We start from the raw sequence: 20,522 nt of genomic DNA, 5'->3' as shown, positions 1-20,522 counted from the left end.
AACTTACCCAGAGTATGAGTATGCCCAGAACAGAGTGAGCAGAGAGACAGAATTTTAACCCAGGTAAAATGGCTACAGAGTCTACGGTTTGAAACTCTATGCCATAAAGGCACTCAATTTAGTCCATTTTCCTTTCATTCTTAACTGCTGTGGTTTCTGATTTTTCTCATTTACAGATTTAAAGAGATGAAAACTTTGCCTCTGTTTTACGCTTACCTGTTTAGTTTAGTGTGGTGCTAAGTTACTTAGAGTTTTTTTTCTCTGTATCTTTTGCTTTCTCAGTTTATCATTTTCTCATTTTGGAAGAAAACTGAAGGGGAGAGTAAAGAGAAAGAGTGACAGCGTGTCCTCTGTTAGTGTTTTCCAAATTATACCAGTTGAAGAGAGAGATTTGTTGTATTGGTACATAATAGCCAAAATAATAATAATTATTGAGTAATAAACAATACTGATCATCCTGTTTATAATCTGGTATCATGCAATATATGTAAACATAACAAAATTGAAAAACTGTCATGTTCCCCCTTCTGTTTTTCTTCATCACTGACTTGGTGGTGAAGATTACAAAGATGGCTAATGCCACGTTTTAGCCATAACTGTGAATGTAGTCCTCCACACCAACTAATAACTTACTATAAAAAAACATTGATTTGGTAACTGAGTGCTAATGTTTTAAATGAAAACTGAGAATATCTTGCCAGTAAGAAATTTTGGTTTCAATTATATTGAAAAAACACTGATTTTTATGTTTATAATTTAGTCATCAGTTTGCCCATTTTTTCTTTTTAAAAACTGTAGAAACCCATTGTAATTAATACATCACTTCCAAGCTGCATCTGCGTTTTGCTTTTGCCCAATACTCAAGTGGGTGGCTAAAATAAGTAGTTGTTATTTGGCTTCATAACAAGTCCAGATTTACATTTTATGTAGGAAGAGGCGAGACCATTAACTTACTAAGCCTCATAGCTGGTATAGGGCGGGTTTTCATAAGAAGCACATTCTCCTCTTTTACCAGATTGCAGCAGGAGAGAAAATTCCTTTGAGCCAGGAGGAGATAACTCTGCAGGGCCACGCCTTTGAAGCTAGAATATATGCAGAAGATCCTAGCAATGACTTCATGCCGGGGGCTGGACCATTAGTGTACCTCTCCACTCCTCAAGCAGACCTTTCCACCAGGATTGAAACCGGAGTACGGCAAGGTAGAGCTAAATAAAACAAAAAGTCTCAGTGTTCTTGAATTTTTAGTAAGTTATTATTTTTGGACGGGGTCTTTTTCCTGTGTCTTGTGGAAATGTCTAGTATGTTTTAAAATAAGAGATTTAATTAGTTTCTCGTTCATCTTTATTTTTCCTTCTGGAATAATTTTAGAGAATAATTAGTATTCTTAAACAATACACCTTTTTTTGAAAGGCAGCAATACTTGGTCAAACCTAAGCAATAAGTACTTTGTGTGTACCTTTTAAAATTTTTACTTTGCCTAGTTCCAAAAATGTTTTAAGGTGACTGATATCTGCTATGCCCAAGGCACTCTGCCTTCAAGGGACTTAAAGTCAAGCTGGAGAACTAATATATAAACTTAGTATACGCTAAACAGTAATGAAATAAATAAAAGTAAAAACAATAGTGCAAGAGCTATGACAGTTCAGTATATGATTAATAACAATGGTCATAACTAACAATTATTTAGCACTTACTATGTACAGGCACTGTTCTAGATGAATTTTCTATATGGGCTCCTTTAACCATGAGAACTATGCTATGAGTAGGCGTTATTATCGCCCCCATTTTCCAGATGAGGAAACCTTCTCTTGATGAGGGCACAGAGAAGTTAAGTGACCCTGGGAGCCAAGATTCAGACCCCCAGAGTCCATGCTCTGAGCCACACTGTCCACTGCCACCTTAACTTTAGTTGCCAGAGAAATGATCCAGGTGGTGAGTGATGGAATATAGCAATTCTCAGATTAAGAGGTTATGTTAGGCTGATATAATCAGGACACATTTCTAAGAGGATGTCTGGAGTAGATTTGAGTAGGCAGATTTAATAACATACAGAAAAGTGAAGAAAAAGGAAATTAACTAAAGGTGTGTTCAAAGAACTGTGAGAAAATATGTGGCCGGAGAAAAGGGTTCAGGATGGTGAGTAGTTGGAGATGTGGCCGGAGATGTAGGTTGAGAGCTAATCATACAGGGTTTTGAAAGCCAAAATGAGGAATTCAGACTTCTTGATAAATTGGCAGAATGTTGAGAGCTCTGGCTAAACCACAGCAAGATTTGGTTATCAGTAAATTGTTTTGACTTAAAAGCAGAACATCTTAGAGAAAAAAGAGAGCACTTGCAATAGAAAAGAAAGAATCTGTGCGGCAAGCACAGTGTGCAGTGTAATTTAATAAAGGTGCAAGAAGCTTCCCTGACCTTCCTCTGCTGTGCTCCCCGGGCCCCAGTGTAATCCTCTGGCATTGCCCTTGTATTATCTTATGGTGATCTTTTACTGCTTGTCTAGTTTCCTCATTAGATTGTAAGATTCTTAAGGGTGGGACTAGGTCTTCCATGTTATATTTGCAGCACCTTGCTCAAGCCTAGGCCTAGAAGGTGTTCAGTATGCGTTGGTGAGTGGGTGGGTGGATGATGGATGGGTGGGTGGCTGAGTGGATGGGTGGAGGGATAAAGGAATGTAATCCAACCCCTTGATTTTATAGAGGAAGACCCTGTGGTTGAGAGGGGTCAAGTGACCTGCCAAAATCACAAAAATGTCCTGGATTAGAATTCTTTGTAATACACTGCATCCTTTTGACTTGAGCCATTTCTGACCAGTGAAATGTGCGTGGTTCAGATTCTTATTCTCTAAGACCCTAGTAGTAATGAGAGCTGCTGTTCATTTATCAGCTCTGCCAGGTATGGCACTTGGCACCCTACTGTCAATCCTCCCAACAACCCCGCAGAATAGAGGAATTATTTCCTCATTTTTCTGTTGAGGAATCTGAGGGGGTAGAGGGAAGGGAACGCTAGGGGCAAACGTGATTGTGATATGAGAAAGTAGGGGGAGTCTGCACTGACTTTGAAAATGAGAGGGAAGAGAAGGTTCAGAAGAAGATAGGATGGGGGAAAAGCAGCCTGGGTGTCATTGAGTCACTATTTTTAGGGCCTGGTGCTCCAGGATGGCCACGCTCTCCTTAGATTTGAAAGTTTTTAAACCCCTGTGAGCCTCAGTTTTTCATGAATAAAATGGTAGTAACAATATCCATTGTGCAGGGGTTTGTGAGGATTAAGTGTGAAATGTACGTAAAGCCCCATCAGAAGGTCTTGCTTGTCGTATTCCTTTTGGTTTTGACTTAGAGTGGTTACTGTGGTTTTTCAATTTCAGGAGATGAAGTTTCAGTGCATTATGACCCCATGATTGCAAAGCTGGTCGTATGGGCTGCAGATCGCCAGGCGGCCTTGACGAAGCTGAGGTACAGCCTTCGTCAGTACAACGTAAGTGACCTGGGGCCATGTTGGTGACCCTGATGCTCTTTGTATCTCTACAGCCAAGCATGTCTGCCACGATTGGTCAGCCTTTGTCTTTGTAAACTTATTTCCACCAATTACCCATATATCACGAACAAAATAATTTCCCCTGGAAGAATTTCCCGTGGGTCAGGGTAGGGTTTGAGGGCTTCTTGATTTCAGCTGGAAACGAAAGATTGCGGGACTAGAAGTATTAGTGTCAGTGTTACACTTCAGTGAAATTCCTATTCATCCCATAGATAAGGCCAGCTACACAAGTGTGGCCTACAGTCTCGTGTTATTTTCTTCAAAGGAAAATACTTATGTTCGGTTTTATCCATTTGATAGAGATTATTGCCTTTCTGTAGCACATTAATTTTCTTGGCCCAGTAAGTCCCCTACCACTCCGATTTACTTCACAGAAGGATTTTTTATTAAACCATGATATTCAGATTGTTACATGTCATTAATTTGATCAAACATCTGATCTCTGTGGCTTCAACCATGCCAGCCTCCTTGTCATTCCATAGACACACCCTGCATGGAGCCATGTGTTTCTGTTCTCTCTTCCAGAATGTTCTTCCCCCACATGATCTCAGACTCCCTCCTCACCGCCCTCAGCCCCTGCTCACCTCCTCAGAGTCCTTCCTGCGCCACTCCATTAAAATAGGACCCCTTGCTGTTCTCTCTCCCCTTAGCCAGCCTTTATTTTTCTTCATATCACCTGACATTATATTAGATATTTGTTTATAGATATTGCTTGTTATCTGTCCCTAGCAGGTAAGCTCTGAGAGGGCAAGGACTTGTATATTCTGTTCCTTACTGTGTCCCCAGTACCTGGATCAGGGCCTGGCACCTAAAAGGTGCTCAGTAAATGGCTGTTAAATAAATGAATGAGTGGGTGAATGAGTGAATGAATAAATGAATAAACCCGAGACTCAGATAGCTGGTTTTACCCTTGATCTCATTTGTTAGGTGGATTTGGGTTAATTTTTATATCAGTGTGTAAAATTTGGATGTTGGTATTGGAAGAAAGCTCTTTTGAGGTCATTTAATCCCGTCCTCTCCCCAGCGTAGCAATCCTGCCCTCTGTTTGCAGTCTTCCTGTTTTGTGGGAGAGCTCTGAGTGGCGGTTCTTCAATATCTTGCAAATAAATTCCATTTAAGTTTCTTAGTGTTTATTGCTTTCCTAACCTGAGTCAATTAAATGTCTCCGCACTGCCCACCCGAACACCATTTCCTATGTCCTCTATATCGTAGTAAAACGTGGTCTTAAGTGTTCAGTCCAGATATATAGTGATGGTGAAGTGAGTTTTTTTGTTTTGTTTTGTTTTTCCTGAGAGTTGTCTAATCACCAATGGTACCTTAGTAGGTTTTTATTTTTCCCATAGCAGAAAGTACTTAGTAGAAGGAGCAGATGACATAAAAATGCTTTTCTGAATCTGTTGTTTTCCCCACTCAATGGGGTTGTGGGCTTTATTCTCTTCCTAGATTGTCGGACTGCACACCAACATTGACTTCCTCCTCCGCCTGTCTGGCCACCCGGAGTTCGAAGCAGGGAACGTGCACACTGATTTCATCCCTCGACACCGTGAAGAACTGTTGCCGCATCGGAAGGCTGCCGCCAACGAGGTTCTGTGCCAGGCAGCTCTGGGTCTCATTCTCAAGGAGAAGGCTATGTCTGAGGTTTTCAAAATGCAGACGCAGGGTACAGAATGCTTTTCTCTTTCCTCTGCTGGTCAAGATTTTATGAATAATCATTGAATGTGCTTTTCTTTCTTCATGCCGCTCTTGCCTCCCTTTTCTTCTCTCGGTGATTGGCACCATCTCTGCTAATGTGTTTTTTAGTATGAAGTAGAGCTCTTCACATATCGTGGATACACCCATAAATACTTTTTAACCCATTGAGTATAACTTAACTAATCCCCTAGCAATGTAGAGGTGGATCTCTTTTCAACCAAACACTAGTTCTTCCCTCATCCTGTGCTGATCCCTTCCAACTTCTTTTGTTCACCACTCCTTGTGGCCTACTTTGTTGTGTCCTCTGTACCGGCAGCAACTTCCCTGGCCCAGGAGACCAAAGACAGAGCGCTGGAGACTCTCAGATTCCCTTGGATTACCCGTGGTTTATTATTGAGTTATTTCCTCCTCTCTTTTTCCATTCTGTGATCAAATTTCTGACTAACTAGAAACCTAGGTATTTCATCGTGTCATAGAGTCTGAGCATAGGAAGGACTAAGGCAGGGATTCATCCTGGCTGCACACGGGTGCATCCCTGCGTCAGCATCCCCACTAATTGTTGCCTATCCTCTTCCTAAGAGTTCAGGAAGCTGGAAATTCATTTGCTTATTACAGTTTTGGTCAGTTCTCCATTAAAAAGTTCTTCCCTCTAAATTGAGCAAAATCCAAGTTCTCCCAAACTTGCTCCAAAATATTCACTCAGGCTAACTCTGACCTTTGAAGCAAACAGGAAAAAAAAAAACGAATCCATTTATCTCTTCATTATTATTAGGATTTTTATGTTATTATTATTATAGGATCCTATTATTAGGATCTTTGATTTCTGGATTCATTCAAGAACGTTATATTGAAAGCTTAAAATATATAACTACATCTTTAGGAGATTTGTGCTCTATCCTCATTTTGTCCTTTTACGTTAAATGAATGCACCTAAATATGCCGCATATGGTATTCCTAAGCCTGAACTTAGCATTTTTAGAATAAAGTATCCTCTTACTCTTACTTTCCTTTGTAAAATGTATAACTGGCACAGATATGAGCTTCAGAATAAATTGTTTCAGGTTAGCTATGTTGTAGCTCCTGGATATTGTCCAACAAAGGCTGTATTCTTAAATGCCTGCAGGCTGGACCAGTGGCATAGAATGAAAGAGGGCAGGTGAAGGAAAAATAGTGATTTGGGTGACCTGGACTGCATTTACCCTACCAAAAAGGGGTGACCACTGTGCCACTTAAGCCATCAGAGAATAAGAATTTAGGCTGTGAATATTCAGACTTTTCAAGAGAAGCTGGGATTTTTCATATGAAATTCCCTGAAATGTAAATGAAAATGTCTAATTTAAATTCAAAGCAATGAGAAGAATAAAGAAAACACTTTTGAGCTGCCAGTTGTAGAACCTGTGTTTTGTGTTTTCTTTTGTAAGGTGTAAATTTAGTAGGCTTGATGTTTCGAAATTTGTTGTTGAGTTTTAAATTTTTTTTTAGATCAGTATTCTCCTTTTGCATCCAGCAGTGGAAGAAGACTGAATACCTGTTACACCAGAAACGTGACTCTTAGGGATGGTGAAAACAGTGAGTAATGTTTTATTAAAAGAGAAATGTGTGGGGGTTGGCTCTGTGATCCAGTGGTTAAGTATGCGCTCTCCACTTCACTTTGGTGGCCCAGGGTTTCACTGGTTCGGATCCTGGGCGCGGACATGGCACCGCTCGTCAGGCCACACTGAGGTGGCATCCCACATGCCACAACTAGAAAGACCCACAACTAAAATATATAACTATGTTCAGGGGGATTTGGGGAGAAAAAGCAGAAAAAAAAAAAAAGATTGGCAACAGTTGTTAGCTCAGGTGGCCATCTTTAAAAGAAAAAAAAGAAACGTGCTTCATAGAAATATATCACATTTACCTGAAAAAAAAAGACTCAGCCTATCCACAATCAGTCAATCACATTTTTTAAGATCTCTAGCCTAAACGTTGGAAGGAAGTATGCCAAAATAATAGATTTGATTGGCTCTGGGTGGTAGAGTTAAGGACATTTATTTATTTTCTTTACGCTTTTTGTATATTTTATAAATATTCTAAAAATACGTCATAAAGCATAGATAGCAAAATGAATGACATGAAATACCCCAAAATGTCAGTGAGGTTACCATTGGCTGCTGGGATTTGAGGTGATCCTTTTTCCCTTCACTTTTTTATACTTTCTTTGCGATTTTTCTTCAGTGAAATTGTATTACTTTAAAATTTTAAAAATACCCAGAACTATTTGAAGGAGGGAGGATTACCCACTGCTCAGGCAGTGTTTCAGGTGGAAGTGGCTTCCTAATGAGCTAAGATTTATGAAGTGCCTTATCATGTATAAATTTTTATCTTCACCACAACCAAGGGGGAGTCACTGTCACCGACATGTGGCTGATGAAACTGCACACGGAAGGTGAAGTAACTTACTCAAGGCGATTGAGTGGCAGAGCCAAGACGGACACCCGGTTGTTCTGACCTTGACTCCTGTGCTATTTCCACCATTTTTCCAGTGAAAATTGATTTTTGATTGCAAACTAATATGAGTATCCTCAGGGTGGGGGCTGATTTACTGTAACTGAACTCAGGAGAGGCTGACACCGAAGCCTGAAGGCAGTTCATAAATTTATGGCTGGAACAATGTCCCAGAGGGACCAGAATCCTGTGACAGCTGCTGGCTGTATCCCTTCTGCTGCGGGACAGTTTGCCTGGGAAGCCAGATGAGTGTGCGGTCAGAGCTGGGAGGGCTGGATAGCCTTGAGTGTGAGGTGTCGCTGGACTATGATAGCTCCGTTATGACAATGTGCCTATCAGGTAGAAGAGAATCCCCCTACCGGCTCATCACAGCACTCTTGTCCGTGGACAGAGTAGGGTCTTCTTTACCTCAACTCTATGGAGATACCCACTCACTTATTAACAAATTCTTGGTTCACAGAAGTTGATTGGGCTGCAGCTCTTTAGGTATTTTTTTCATCCTGAGCCTAGATGGCCATTACCTTAAGTGCATTGAATATATGGAAAGAAAGTTTGCAAACATCCCTTACAGAGTAGCGTTCTGCAAATGGTTAACCTATCCATTTTATTCTGGTAAGTTCATTCATTGCATCCTGAAAAATAGCCTCCAAACTCTGGGCGTGTCTTACCCTAGACTGCTATACGCTAAATACGAGTATCAGCAGCAATAAAGTTTCAGTGCCCTCTTCAACCTAAATTAACAGAAAAACCACTTGTGTGATTATAATTCACATGAGCCAACTATTATTTGGCATGAATCTTCTCTAAGAACTGAGCAGTGTTTTGAGTTATTGTGTATTTCTTGGAATTTTTTAAAATTTTAATTAAAAAATAAATAAATACATAATGGAGAAGCCAACATGATTGCTGGTCACTCCATCCCTTTGATAGAATTTTTCAACAGTAATCCAGGTCTGAATGTAATAGCTTTCAGAAATGTTGTGATGAGTCTCTAATAAATGCTGGTCAGCAGTGACCATGGTTGGTTAAGAGAATGCACCAGACAGAAAGTCTAAGGGCCGGAAGCATTTATGAATCTAAAGTAGAACCAGGGGGCCGGCCCGGTGGCGCAGCGGTTAAGTGCACACATTCTGCTTCGGTGGCCCGGGGTTCACCGGTTCAGATCCCAGGTGTGGACATGGCAGTGCTTGGCACACCATGCTGTGGTAGGCGTCCCACATATAAAGTGGAGGAAGATGGGCATGGATGTTAGCTCATGGCCAGTCTTCCTCAGCAAAAAGAGGAGGATTGGTAGTAGTTGGCTCAGGGCTAATCTTCCTCAAAATAAATAAATAGGTAAATAAATAAAGTAGAACCAGCTTTTAATGGTCTCAGTGAGAATGACCATGTATTTTAAATATTCAAGGCTTGAAAAATAGTCTTACTTCGTTACTAGTGGCCATGTTTCACAGAACCCTTCAATAATAATAGTAATAATAATAATGATAATAATAAAAGCTAACATTTATTGAGTGTTTGGTATGTGTCAGATATTGTGTTAAGCACTTTCCATGCATCTCATTTGAATTTTTGGAACAGGCCAATGAGATCAGTGTTATTATTTGTGTCAACTTTATAAATAGGGAACAAAGGCTTAGAGAGAGCAATAAATTTCTTAAAGGCACACCAAAAGTAGTTGGTGGAGCCAGAATTTGCACCCACACTCCAGGGTGCATGTGCTTACCTAAGACTGCACCATGCTGAAGTTCCATACTTTATTAAATATATCAGAGGATGTTTAAGGTTCTCTTTGGGGCCGAGAGCTATCTAGGGGAGGGAGGAGCAAGATCAGTTGCCCTACAATATATAAAAGAATTTAGAGTTTTCCCGGCAGTGTCTTTACTATGATGCTGTTGGCATTCATGTCAGTTAAATACTTTTCATATTTTATAAAGTGAAAGAAAACTGATCTGGTGTAACTGGATGCATTTTCTCTTAAGAAGGGTTAAAGATATTGACAAGATAGGGTGGAGAACTTTCATTCATTCATACATTCAGTACAAAGTTTTTGAAAAAATAGACATTCTAAGTAATGTGAAAAAGAGAAAAAAAGATGTCATTGTCCCTAATTTTTTCCTGTAAGGAATTTACCATTTGGCAAAGGAGAAGTGTATGTGTTGGGAAGGTGGATGGCAAAGTGGTTAACAGTGCAGGCCCCGGACTGTATGGGTTTGAATTCTGGCTACCCTCTTGTCTGTGCCCCTTGGGCAAGTCATACACTCTCTCTGAGCATCAAAAGTCCTCAGCTGTAAATGGGGATGGTAGTGGTAATTTACTTCCTTGGGTTATTGTGGATATTCAATGAGACAACACATATAAAGCATTTAGTTCATTGTACGGCATATAGCAAGCAGTTGATAAACATTAGCCTGTCATCATCATCATCATTATTACTAAACTATCCCCTTGCTACTTTTCTTTTTTTTTTTTGAGGAAGGTTAGCCCTGAGCTAACATCTGCCACCAATCCTCCTCTTTTTGCTGAGGAAGACTGACCCTGAGCTAACATCCATGTCATCCTCCTCTACTTTATATGTGGGACGCCTACCACAGCATGGCTTGCCAAGCAGTACCATGTCCACACCCAGGATCCAAACTGGCAAACCCTGGGCCGCCAAAGCAGAAAATGCACACTTAACCTCTGTGCCACCGGGCCAGCCCCCCCTTGCTACCTTTGAAAGAACAAAGTAGATATGTGTGTCACATTTAATAAAAAAGAGTTGGTTGCAGAACAATATGTTTAACAATATCCTATTTTTGTAAAACAGAAATATAAGTTTGAATGTGCATTTTAAAAGGTCTGCAAGGACTCATACATTAAAGTGTTTGGTAGTAGTTACATCTGGGCAGTAGAGAGCACTTTCACTTTTTACTTTATGTACTTATATACTTGACTTTTGTGGACATTTTTATTTTTGCAATTCTTTAAAACAACTGATAAAGAGAAAAATCACTCTGTCATAAAGCTGGACAAAGGGAGAATCATAATAGTGGGGTGAGGAAGATCAGCCATTTTTGGTGAGGAAGATTGGCCCTGAGCTAACATCTGTTGCCAGTCGCCCTCTGTTTACTATGTGGGATGCTGCCACAGCATGGCTTGATGAGTCATGTGTAGGTCCACACCTGGGATCCAAACCAGTGAACCCTGGGCCACTGAAGTGGAACGTAAGAACTTATCCACTGCATCACTGGGCTGGCCCCCTAATAGTATTTTATAAGTAGAAGGCTAAATGTTCAGAGGAGAGAGAATTCATTCCACCTGGACAGACTCTTCCCAAGGACAGTGACTGAGCAAGGTGTGAATGAGGGGTGGGGTTTCAGTTGGTGTGGCTGGGGCCCAGTAAGGTAGTGAAGGAGGAGCATGAGGCACAGTGAGGGGAAGGCTGGGGGCACATAGGGAGAATATTAATTGGCCCATTTTCTCATTTGGTTGGAATATAGGGCTATGTAGAAGAATGGTGGGAAGTAAGACTGAGAGTCTGGTGCCTTCAATACCAGGCCAAATATTTGAATGTGGGAACATGCTAGGAAACATCAGCTGGAAGTGTTGAGCTTGAAGTCCTTGGCGGACCTCCTCAGAGTTCAGCCAACTGGAGGCCGTCAGCCTGAATCAGGGTAGAGCAATGGGAATGGAAAGGAAGAAAGCATAGGACAGATATTCAAAGGGAAGAATGTGGCACTTTGTGGTGACTGCTGGAGGTGGAAGGCAAAGGAGAAGGAGAAAGCAAGAGTGACAGATTTTATGACCTGAATGACTAAGAGAATAGCTGTGCCAGTCATGGTGCTCACGGATCAGGAGAGAAAGCAGGTGGAGGGGGAAGATGATTTGTTGGACCCAATGTGTTCATTTTCAGGTGCAAATAGAGCAATGGCAATGACTAATCAGAATTCTGGAGAAGGAAGGTCAGGGCTGGAAACAGATTTGAGCTGGCAGCATCAAAATGGCGGTCAAAGTGTCAGGAATCGATGAAATGACTTTTGTCTGCATTCTCTACCCCACAAAGCTTTTGATTTCTGTCTCCTAGAGTAGTCTTTAACCAATTCTGTATTCACATAATAATATAGATATATTGTATATTATATTTGTGTAGTCCGTTACAGTTTATAAAGCACTTTTGCATTTAATTAATCATTGTTACGTTCATTGAATGGGTCAGAATGGATCAGAAAATCAAGACTCAGGTTTTAAATGACTTAGTCAAAATCGCAGGGGTGATCCCACCACAGATGGCAGATGTGGGTCTTAAACCAAAGCTTCTCTTTCCCAGTTCACTGCATTTTCTACTGTAACACTGCAGCCATTCTTGTTGAGGCAAAAATATCTAAAATATCCTACAACATTAAAAGAGTTAAAACTCCACTTTTTAAAACAGAAAAGTTTCAAATTCACCCTTATTGCAACCTATCTGATAGATCTTGCTTTTTTAAATCTTTGTTGTCTGGGAGTTAAAAGGGTTGATATCCCTAACAGCTAGTTTTCTTTAGGTTGAAAGTGAGATTTTTAGAATCTCAGTTATTGAATGTCTTCTAATTTTCTTCAATTTTTTCCCCCTTTTCCGTAAAGATGTAGCCATAGCTGTAACATATAACCATGATGGGTCATATAGCATGCAGGTAAGCCTTATTGGTTTTGTTCTACAGTTCAGAGCTAAATCGGATGTCTCGTACTGAGTAGGGTCTCTTTTCACTCTCTGGTTTCTCCTAAGCCATTGACTATTATGACTATAGTTAGGAGAATGTCATGTGCTTTTATTTCAAACAATTTGGGGGAATTACCCCCTGTACAGTCTCTGATTGTTTATCCAGTTTGGCTGTGGTTCACTTAAGGATAAAAACTTGGTAAAAAATAATACCTTTGAGTCCAACGCCTGACAAGCCCCTAAAATGTGTGCATGTATTTACATCTAAAGCGGCAGTTCTCAAACTTTTTGGTCTCAAGACCCCTGAACACTCTTAAAAATTATTGAAGCTCCCCGAAGAACTTTTGTTTGTGTTGTTTACATCTATTAATATTTACTATTTAGAAAATTAAACTGAAAACATTTTTATTTATTTTTTAATGTATATTTTAAAAATATATGCAAGAAAATTTACCATTTTAACCATTTCTAAGCATGCAGTTCAGTGGCATGAAATACATTTACATTGTTGTGCAACCATCACCACCATCCACCTGCAGAATTTTTCTTCTCTTATAAAACTGAAACTCTGTACCCATTAAATTATAACACCACACCCCCACCATCCCCCCAAACCCTGGCAACCACCATTCTACTTTCTGTCTCTGTGAATTTGATAACTCTAGGTACCTCATATAAGTTAAATCATTCAGCATTTGCCTTTTGTGATTGGCTTATTTCACTTAGCATAATGTCTTTAAGGTTCTTCCATGTTGTAGCATGTGTCAAAATTTTCTTCCTTTTTTAATGCTGAATAGTATTCCATTGTTTGTATGTACCACACTATTCATTCATCTGTTGATGGATACTTGGGTTGCTTCCTCCTTTTGGCTTTTATAAATAATGCTTCTATGAACATGGACATATGAATATCTCTTCAAGACTCTATTCTCAGTTCTTTCGGGCATATAACCAGAAGTAGAATTGCTGGACCCTATGGTAATTGTATTTTGAATTTTTTGAGGAACCTACCATATTATTTTCTGTAGTAGCTGCACCATTTTACATTCCCACCAACAAGGGTTCCAATTTCTCCACATCCTTGCCAACACTTACTTTCTGTTGTTGTTGTTTTTTCTTTCTTAAAAAAGCCATCCTCATGGGCGTCAAGTGGTATCTCATTGTGATTTTGGTTTGCATTTTCATAATGATTAATGATGTTGAGTGTCTTTTCATACACGAATTGGCTATTTGTTTATCTTCTTGGGAGAAATGTCTATTCAAGTCCTTTGCCTATTTTTTAAATCAGATTGGTTTTTTTATTGTTGTTGAGTTGTAGGATAAACTGAGAAAACTTTAAAACCTAAGATTACACAAGCACGCATTCCATCAGAGCGATAACATAATCTCATGCCCTGCTGTCTCAAGAAAATGCCAGTGTATACAAGTGAGAGGATGAGGGTAAAAAATGCACATAACATCAGTATTATTATGAAATAGCTTGATTTTGATGACCACTTTTCAGAGTCTTGGGGACCCCAAGGAATCCACAGGTCATACTTTGAGAATCTCTAAAGTTTTTATGATTGCTCTCAATTAAAAGAAGTCCATTACACTGGCAAAATGAAATGCTGAAAAGGTTAAAAAACGATGTGAGAAGTCAACCAAATTCCTATAGTAAAATACAAATTCAGAACATAGAATAAATAATTTTTAATATGAGCTAAGAGATTTCAAATCCTGCAAAATGGATTTATTAATGATATGCTTTAGATCTCCCACTTTGAGACGCATTGGTTTTCTTTCTCTGAGATTCAGAAAAGCTATAGAAAGTCTACTTACTTTGGTATTTGAGAGTTGTAATTCATATTGGTGCCTCTGGTATGGGGACCACTTCTTGTCCCTTGGTAAATGGTAAATTGCAGATTTGTACTAATCTACTCCTGGAACTTAATTCACAAATTTAGTGGTTTTGCAAATCTTTAAACAAAACTGTTTCCAGTCTAACCTTTATTTTCTGAGAATTCCACAAACATTCAAATTGCTGTTTTAGTAGTTTACAAAGCAGAGGAAAATGTCATATTTAACTTAGAATAGATGAGCACCAATGTATAAATAGTGCAATATGACCTGTTTCCCCTTAGCCTATATAATATATTTGAAAAGAATAGCCACAGGACTTTGATACTAACATCTGGGAATTGAAATGAAAAATAGAGAAGATTTAAATGGATTTTCTGCGTGTAAGGAAATTTTTTCTTTAGAGTATATGAGAAAACATTCTTTAAAACAGAAAGGTTTCATGTCCTTTTGTCAGCTTCCTTGAAAGATTGTGTGAAATCTATTTTTTGGCACTCTCTCTCTTTGAGTGAGAAAATTGTGGTCAATCTCCAGCTAATTTATCTTCTTAAATCATAACTGAAACCCATAAACTGGATCTACGTGTTGGTGAAATACCATCTAATTATGTGGTTCTGGGTTTTTTCATGACTGGTTTTGGCACAGTAAAACTAAATTTAACTTTAAGTACTCAGAAATGAATACTAACATGGAACATACACAATCAAATTTTAGTAATTTGCTTAATTTGATTTATATTTCAATTTCACATTTTCATTGCTATTCTTAAATGAATCTTTATCTGTGGCATTATGGTGCTATAGATGTGTTATATAACTTTTTTTTTTCCATTTAACTATCTTACTGCTTTTTCTTTCTAGAGTATTTTATAAATCTTAGGGGAAAAGGTTTTACATGGCTTTTTAAAAAAAACATTTTACGTGTTGTCTTTTGAAACTGTTCATAGTAAGAAATTGATTCTGATTTTATTAATTCTGTAGGGTTGTTCATTTATTTTAAGGATCTTATTTTTCTGTCTTTTCAGATTGAAGATAAAACTTTCCAGGTCCTTGGTGATCTTTGTAGTGAGGGAGACTGCACCTACCTAAAATGTTCTGTTAATGGAGTTGCTAGTAAAACAAAGCTAATTATCCTGGAAAACACTATTTACCTATTTTCCATGGTAATGTCTCTTCCTTATATGATACTGTTGGGGTTTGGGAGAAAATTGCTTGACCAGAGGCATTCCACCAAAAGAGCTTAGAAAGATCCCACTTTCTTCGATCACTGCTGTGACCTTTTCTCTGTTTCCCTCTCTGCTCTGTTTTATTGCCACATTCCTGCCTTCTCTAGTTCTTTTGTTCGTACAGATTCTCATTAATAGACACATGCATTTTCTTCCTTTGATTCCTTTGAAAGATGTCCCTACACCCTTCTTGTCAGAGTGTCTCCCTGCTCAGTAGGCAATGTTCTCATGGGGATTTGATTCCTGAACGCTTTCCCCAACCACCATTTTCCTGGCTCTTGGGATCCTGGGGATTTGGGAGGAAGTGACCATTGAGAGAGGAGTCTGTGGACCAGACGTTCCTTGTGGGGAAGATGCGCAGTAGCAAGGTGGGTGGGGTCAGTGGAGTTCTCTTGGCAATCACAAGATGATGGAGGCAGTCTGTGCGTGGATTTGCTTGGGAGCTTGTTAGGAGCCCTTAGAATTCTGCATGGGCAGAAAAAAGAGAATGGATTATCAAATATACTGTGCCCTCTTTGGAGTCTTCTCACATTTGGGAACCATCTTACAGATCAGTCTTTGTGACGAGATGCCTTAGTATTCCAGTAATTAAACGACGTATATGGAGTCAAGGATGATCTCACTTACAGGCGTTCCTTTCCCTAGTCAGCATGTAGAGGCAGTATAGTGGAGTGATGAAGAGCGTGAGTCTGGACTGTGAAGCTGCCTTGGTTCAATTACTGGCCCCACCACTTAGCAGCTGTGTGACCTTGGGCAAATTAAACTTTCTGGGCTTGGGGTCCCCATCTGTAAACAGGAATTACAACAGTACCTACCTCAATAAGGTTGTTGTGACGATTAATGACATAATATATATAATTGTTAAGAACAGTTCCTGGCTTAGAGTAAGCACTTGATAGTGGGAATGCTACTAAAAATAGCTTCCAGACAGTGGCTACCTTTTACCAACAGTTAGAAACGTTAATTCCTTTAATCCCCTGTGAGGCATGTATACCATTACTCCTGTATAATGGGAAACCCAAACCGAGAGGGGTTTAGTAATTTGCTCAAGGTCACAAAGCTAGATTGGAACCCTGGTGTTAAAGATGACTAATATTTAACAAATAGCTTGAAAACAATTGTTACTTTAGGTATGTTAGTAAAAGTACAGTAATAAGATCTTGATTTCATTTCCAGTTTGTGTTCTGTTTATAGGAAGGAAGTATTCAGATTGACATTCCAGTCCCCAAATACTTGTCTTCAGTGAGTTCAGAAGGAACTCAGGGAGGGACCATAGCTCCTATGGCTGGCACCATTGAAAAGGTAATCACATGAATGTATGTAAAATGATGTCCAGTAAGGCCCAATAAATGTTTTTGTTGAGTTTTGTCATATATACGCTTTTTCCCTCTAAATCTTGCTCATCGGAAAGCATCCATTTCAGGAAAACTAGAGGATCTATGATAGATTCAAGTTCTATATTGCAGTCTTCAGTGAAAACACCTATTTACCTATTTTCTGATAAAGACTGTGGTTTTGAAAGTGGGAATTTCTATCGAAGTACAAATAATCCAAATTGTCTTTTTAGGATTAAAATGGAGCATTTACCAAGCCATATCCAAAAGAGCTGTTTTTTAATGTTAAATTTAACAGCAAACACTTTATCATGAAATAACATTTTCTCTAATATACATAATTGCATCTGTGTTAAAAAAAACTGAGAGACTGGTATTGGTGAAGAACAACGTGGTTTGGTGTTGAATGCAGTGTATATTCAGAGTAGAGATCCATACTGATATAAATTCAAATGATGATCGATAGTAGTCTCCTTTTATGTGCTTGAATACAGTAGAGTCCCCTCAAATGCATTTAAATCCTAAAATGTCAACTGTATGTTCTTGGTACCAAAAAAAAAGAAGAAGAAGAAAACTTTTGGGGCTGGCCCCGTGGCCTAGTGGTTAAATTTGGCGTGCTGCACTACAGTGACCTGGGTTTGGATCCTGGGCACGGACCTACACCACTTGTCAGTGGCCATGCTGTGGCAGCGACCAATATACAAAACAGAGGAAGATTGGCACAGATGTTAGCTCAGGGCGAATCTTCCTCAGCAAAAAAGTAAATTAATAGGGGCCGGCCCAGTGGCGCAGAGGTTAAGTTTGCATGCTCTTCTTTGGCGGCCCAGGCTTCACCAGTTTGGATCCCAGGTGTGGACCTATGCACTGCTTATCAAGCCATGCTGTGGCAGGTGTCCCACATGTAAAGTAGAGGAAGATGGGCACAGATAGTAGCTCAGGGCTAATCTTCCTCAAAAAATAAATAAATAGGTAAATAAATAATAGAACAAAAAAAAAAGGAAGAAAACTATTTAAATAGTGTGAGTGATGTCGCCCACCATTCCCTCTGGAAGCATATGAACTAGGAGACTTGGATGTGCCTTTAGCTCATTCAGTCTCAGTTCCCACCGGCCTCTCATCATGTGCAGCCCTGCACAAGATGTGCACAGCATCTTTCATTCAAAGATGCACATTTTCCACATAACTGGCCCCTAAACCCACATCATTGATTTTATCGGGTGCTACTAAAGCACCCAGCGTTGGGTGATAAGTGGGGCTTTCAGGGGGTTTCTCGTTTTTCACAATTTGGCTCTACACATTGACTTTAGATTCTAACTCTACTGTGTGATGTTTCCAAAAACTCCTTCGTAACCACGTTAACCAAGAAGACAGTGAAACCATATGGGATATATGAGTTCATTTATACGTGTAGAAAGGAAAGTGGAGATACTTTTCTGGGGTTGCCAATAAGTTTAATTCTGTCACATGCAGATTGTCTATACATTTACTACACAGGGCACTGAAGACTTGAAACACTGTTCTAGACAACCTGAAAACTAGAAAACCAGGCAAGACCCTCTACCCTGCCTCTGGTGAAGACATTCGAGAATAGTAGTCCTTGGGGCCAGCCCCGTGGCCGAGTGGTTAAGTTCGCATGCTCCACTTCAGCGGCCCAGGCTTTCACTGGTTCAAATCCTGGGTGGGGACATGGTACCGCTCATCAAGCCATGCTGAGACGGCATCCCACATGCCACAACTGGAAGGACCCACGACTAAAAATACACAACTATGTACCAGGGGGGTTTTGAGAGAAAAAGGAAAAAATAAAATCTTTAAAAGAAACAAAGAATAGTAGTCCTGCCCTGTCGGTGTGTCTTGTCTGTCCGTTCATGAAAAACAAACGGATCTCAAACTATATAAAGCATATTCATCTGATTCAAGGAAAACTAGATGGCCTGGGCGTTGGGATGGGGAGCTGAGCAGTGCCCCCCACTGACAACAGTGCCAGCAATGCCAGACTGACCTGTTAGTCTCCAGTTTGTACCAGTACGTTTGTCTTTGGCAGACAAGACAACCACTAGACTCATGCTTCTGCTGTGTACGTTTATATACCAAGTCTGCAGACCACAAAGGACCTCTGCATTTTTAAATATCAACCTATCGCTCTGAATCTCTAGGTGTTTGTGAAAGCTGGAGACAAAGTCAAAGCTGGAGATCCTCTCATGGTTATGATCGCCATGAAAATGGAGGTGAGTGAAATCACGAGTTCAGCTGCCGAGTAAACTTTGGGAGTTATCAGACCTAATTGTTCTTTTGCCTTGTTTTGTAAATTAATACCATTTTAAATGTTAAGAGCCATGGCTTGATGAAGAATTAACTGCAGGAAAGAAAACCAAACCATCCTTCTGTTGAAATACATCTTTTTAATTTTGCGAAATTGCACCTGTCATTTCTGATTCTGAAATTAATGAAATTACCAATAGCTTAGATTCAGGCAGTAACTCAACTGAATGTTAACTATGGGTGTTTTCTAAGGCCAAACTTAGGGTGCCAAGCGTCAGTATCAAAGTGAAAACCTCAATCAAATTAAATTAACTGTTGCGGTTTTGTAATAGTTAGAAATTGTAGGCCAGTAGTTCTCAGCTCCGGCTACATGTTATAATTACCTGGGGAGCTTTTAAAAACTACTTCCCCAGACCATTTGAATTAGCATCTCCCAGAGTGGGGCCCAAGGATCTGTAGTTTTTAAAACCTTCCCAGGTGAGAGTCTGCTGTGAAGTTTGACTTGAGAATTACCAGCTAGACCAGAGCTTCCCAATTAGTGACCTTGAATGTGTTAGAGGTGTGTCAAAGTAACGACTCCGCTCGACACCCAAGCACACCATAAAAATATTATCCTTTCCTTTGTGTGCTGTGACATGGAAAAGGTAGAGAAGCACTGACAGACGACAGAACATCAGAACAATTGGCTTCGTTTTTCTTTTTTGTCTTTCTTGACTTGGTGCATGCTCAGTCCTCAGTATCACAGCCAGTTTGTCGCGTCTTGTGTCTCTGCAGCTTATCATAAGGGCTCCAAAGGACGGCACGGTCAAGAGCGTGTTCTACAAAGAAGGTTCTCAGGCCAATAGACACGCGCCTTTAGTCGAGTTCGAGGAGGAAGAATCTGACAAAAGGGAAGCAGAATAAACTCCATCAAAGAAATGGCCAATTAAGCAGTATCTTAAATATCGTCTCTCTACACCAAAAACAAAGTGCCTTCCTGCTTTTCTGGGGTCTAATGAACAGTTTTACTGAATGATTGTGCTAACACCCTTTCGTACTGGAAAATCATGCACTTGGGTCACAAATACAATAAATCATCTCAAAATATTTCATATTAATAAAATTGACTTATACTTTTTTTATTGGAAGCTAACGTGGTTTGTGTCTGCCTCAAATTTGATACACTGTGGTGTCTTTTATGAACGTGGGCGGCACTGTGACCAAAGGAGAAGGACTGGAAGAGAAGAGGTTGTTTAAATGAATTATTTCCCAGTTACAATCATGATGAAAATGGGTGGTAACATATTTCATATTATTCATATGATATGAATATATCATATCATATGAATATAAAAATATTCATATTAGCCATAGAGCTAAACTCAACCAACTTTTTTTTCCACCAAAGAGTAACTTATTAGGCAGTTTAAAGACATGAATTATTTGTTTCTTGTCTTTGTGATTGGAAAGTTTTTATCTAGACTAGCTCTGCCTT

At 39.6% G+C, this 20,522-nt stretch overlaps 1 protein-coding gene across 1 annotated transcript in view; it reads left to right on the top strand.

The window, feature by feature from the left end:
- The window catches only part of MCCC1 (methylcrotonyl-CoA carboxylase subunit 1), a 60,915-nt gene extending 40,735 nt beyond the window's left edge, over positions 1–20,180 (top strand). Inside the window, exons 12-20 of the mRNA XM_070583228.1 lie at positions 1,016–1,199; positions 3,362–3,471; positions 4,975–5,191; positions 6,706–6,792; positions 12,313–12,362; positions 15,252–15,389; positions 16,647–16,754; positions 18,943–19,014; positions 19,823–20,180. Coding sequence (XP_070439329.1) covers positions 1,016–1,199; positions 3,362–3,471; positions 4,975–5,191; positions 6,706–6,792; positions 12,313–12,362; positions 15,252–15,389; positions 16,647–16,754; positions 18,943–19,014; positions 19,823–19,951 — 1,095 coding nt within the window. The 3' untranslated portion in view covers positions 19,952–20,180. The remainder of the gene's footprint in view (positions 1–1,015; positions 1,200–3,361; positions 3,472–4,974; positions 5,192–6,705; positions 6,793–12,312; positions 12,363–15,251; positions 15,390–16,646; positions 16,755–18,942; positions 19,015–19,822) is intronic.
- Positions 20,181–20,522: the final 342 nt, after the last annotated feature.

The sequence above is a fragment of the Equus przewalskii genome, chromosome 18, assembly GCF_037783145.1.
Source record: "Equus przewalskii isolate Varuska chromosome 18, EquPr2, whole genome shotgun sequence".
Taxonomy (NCBI): Eukaryota; Metazoa; Chordata; class Mammalia; order Perissodactyla; family Equidae; genus Equus; species Equus przewalskii.
Note: the sequence above shows the minus strand (reverse complement) of the source record. Positions and strands in the feature narration are given on the sequence as shown.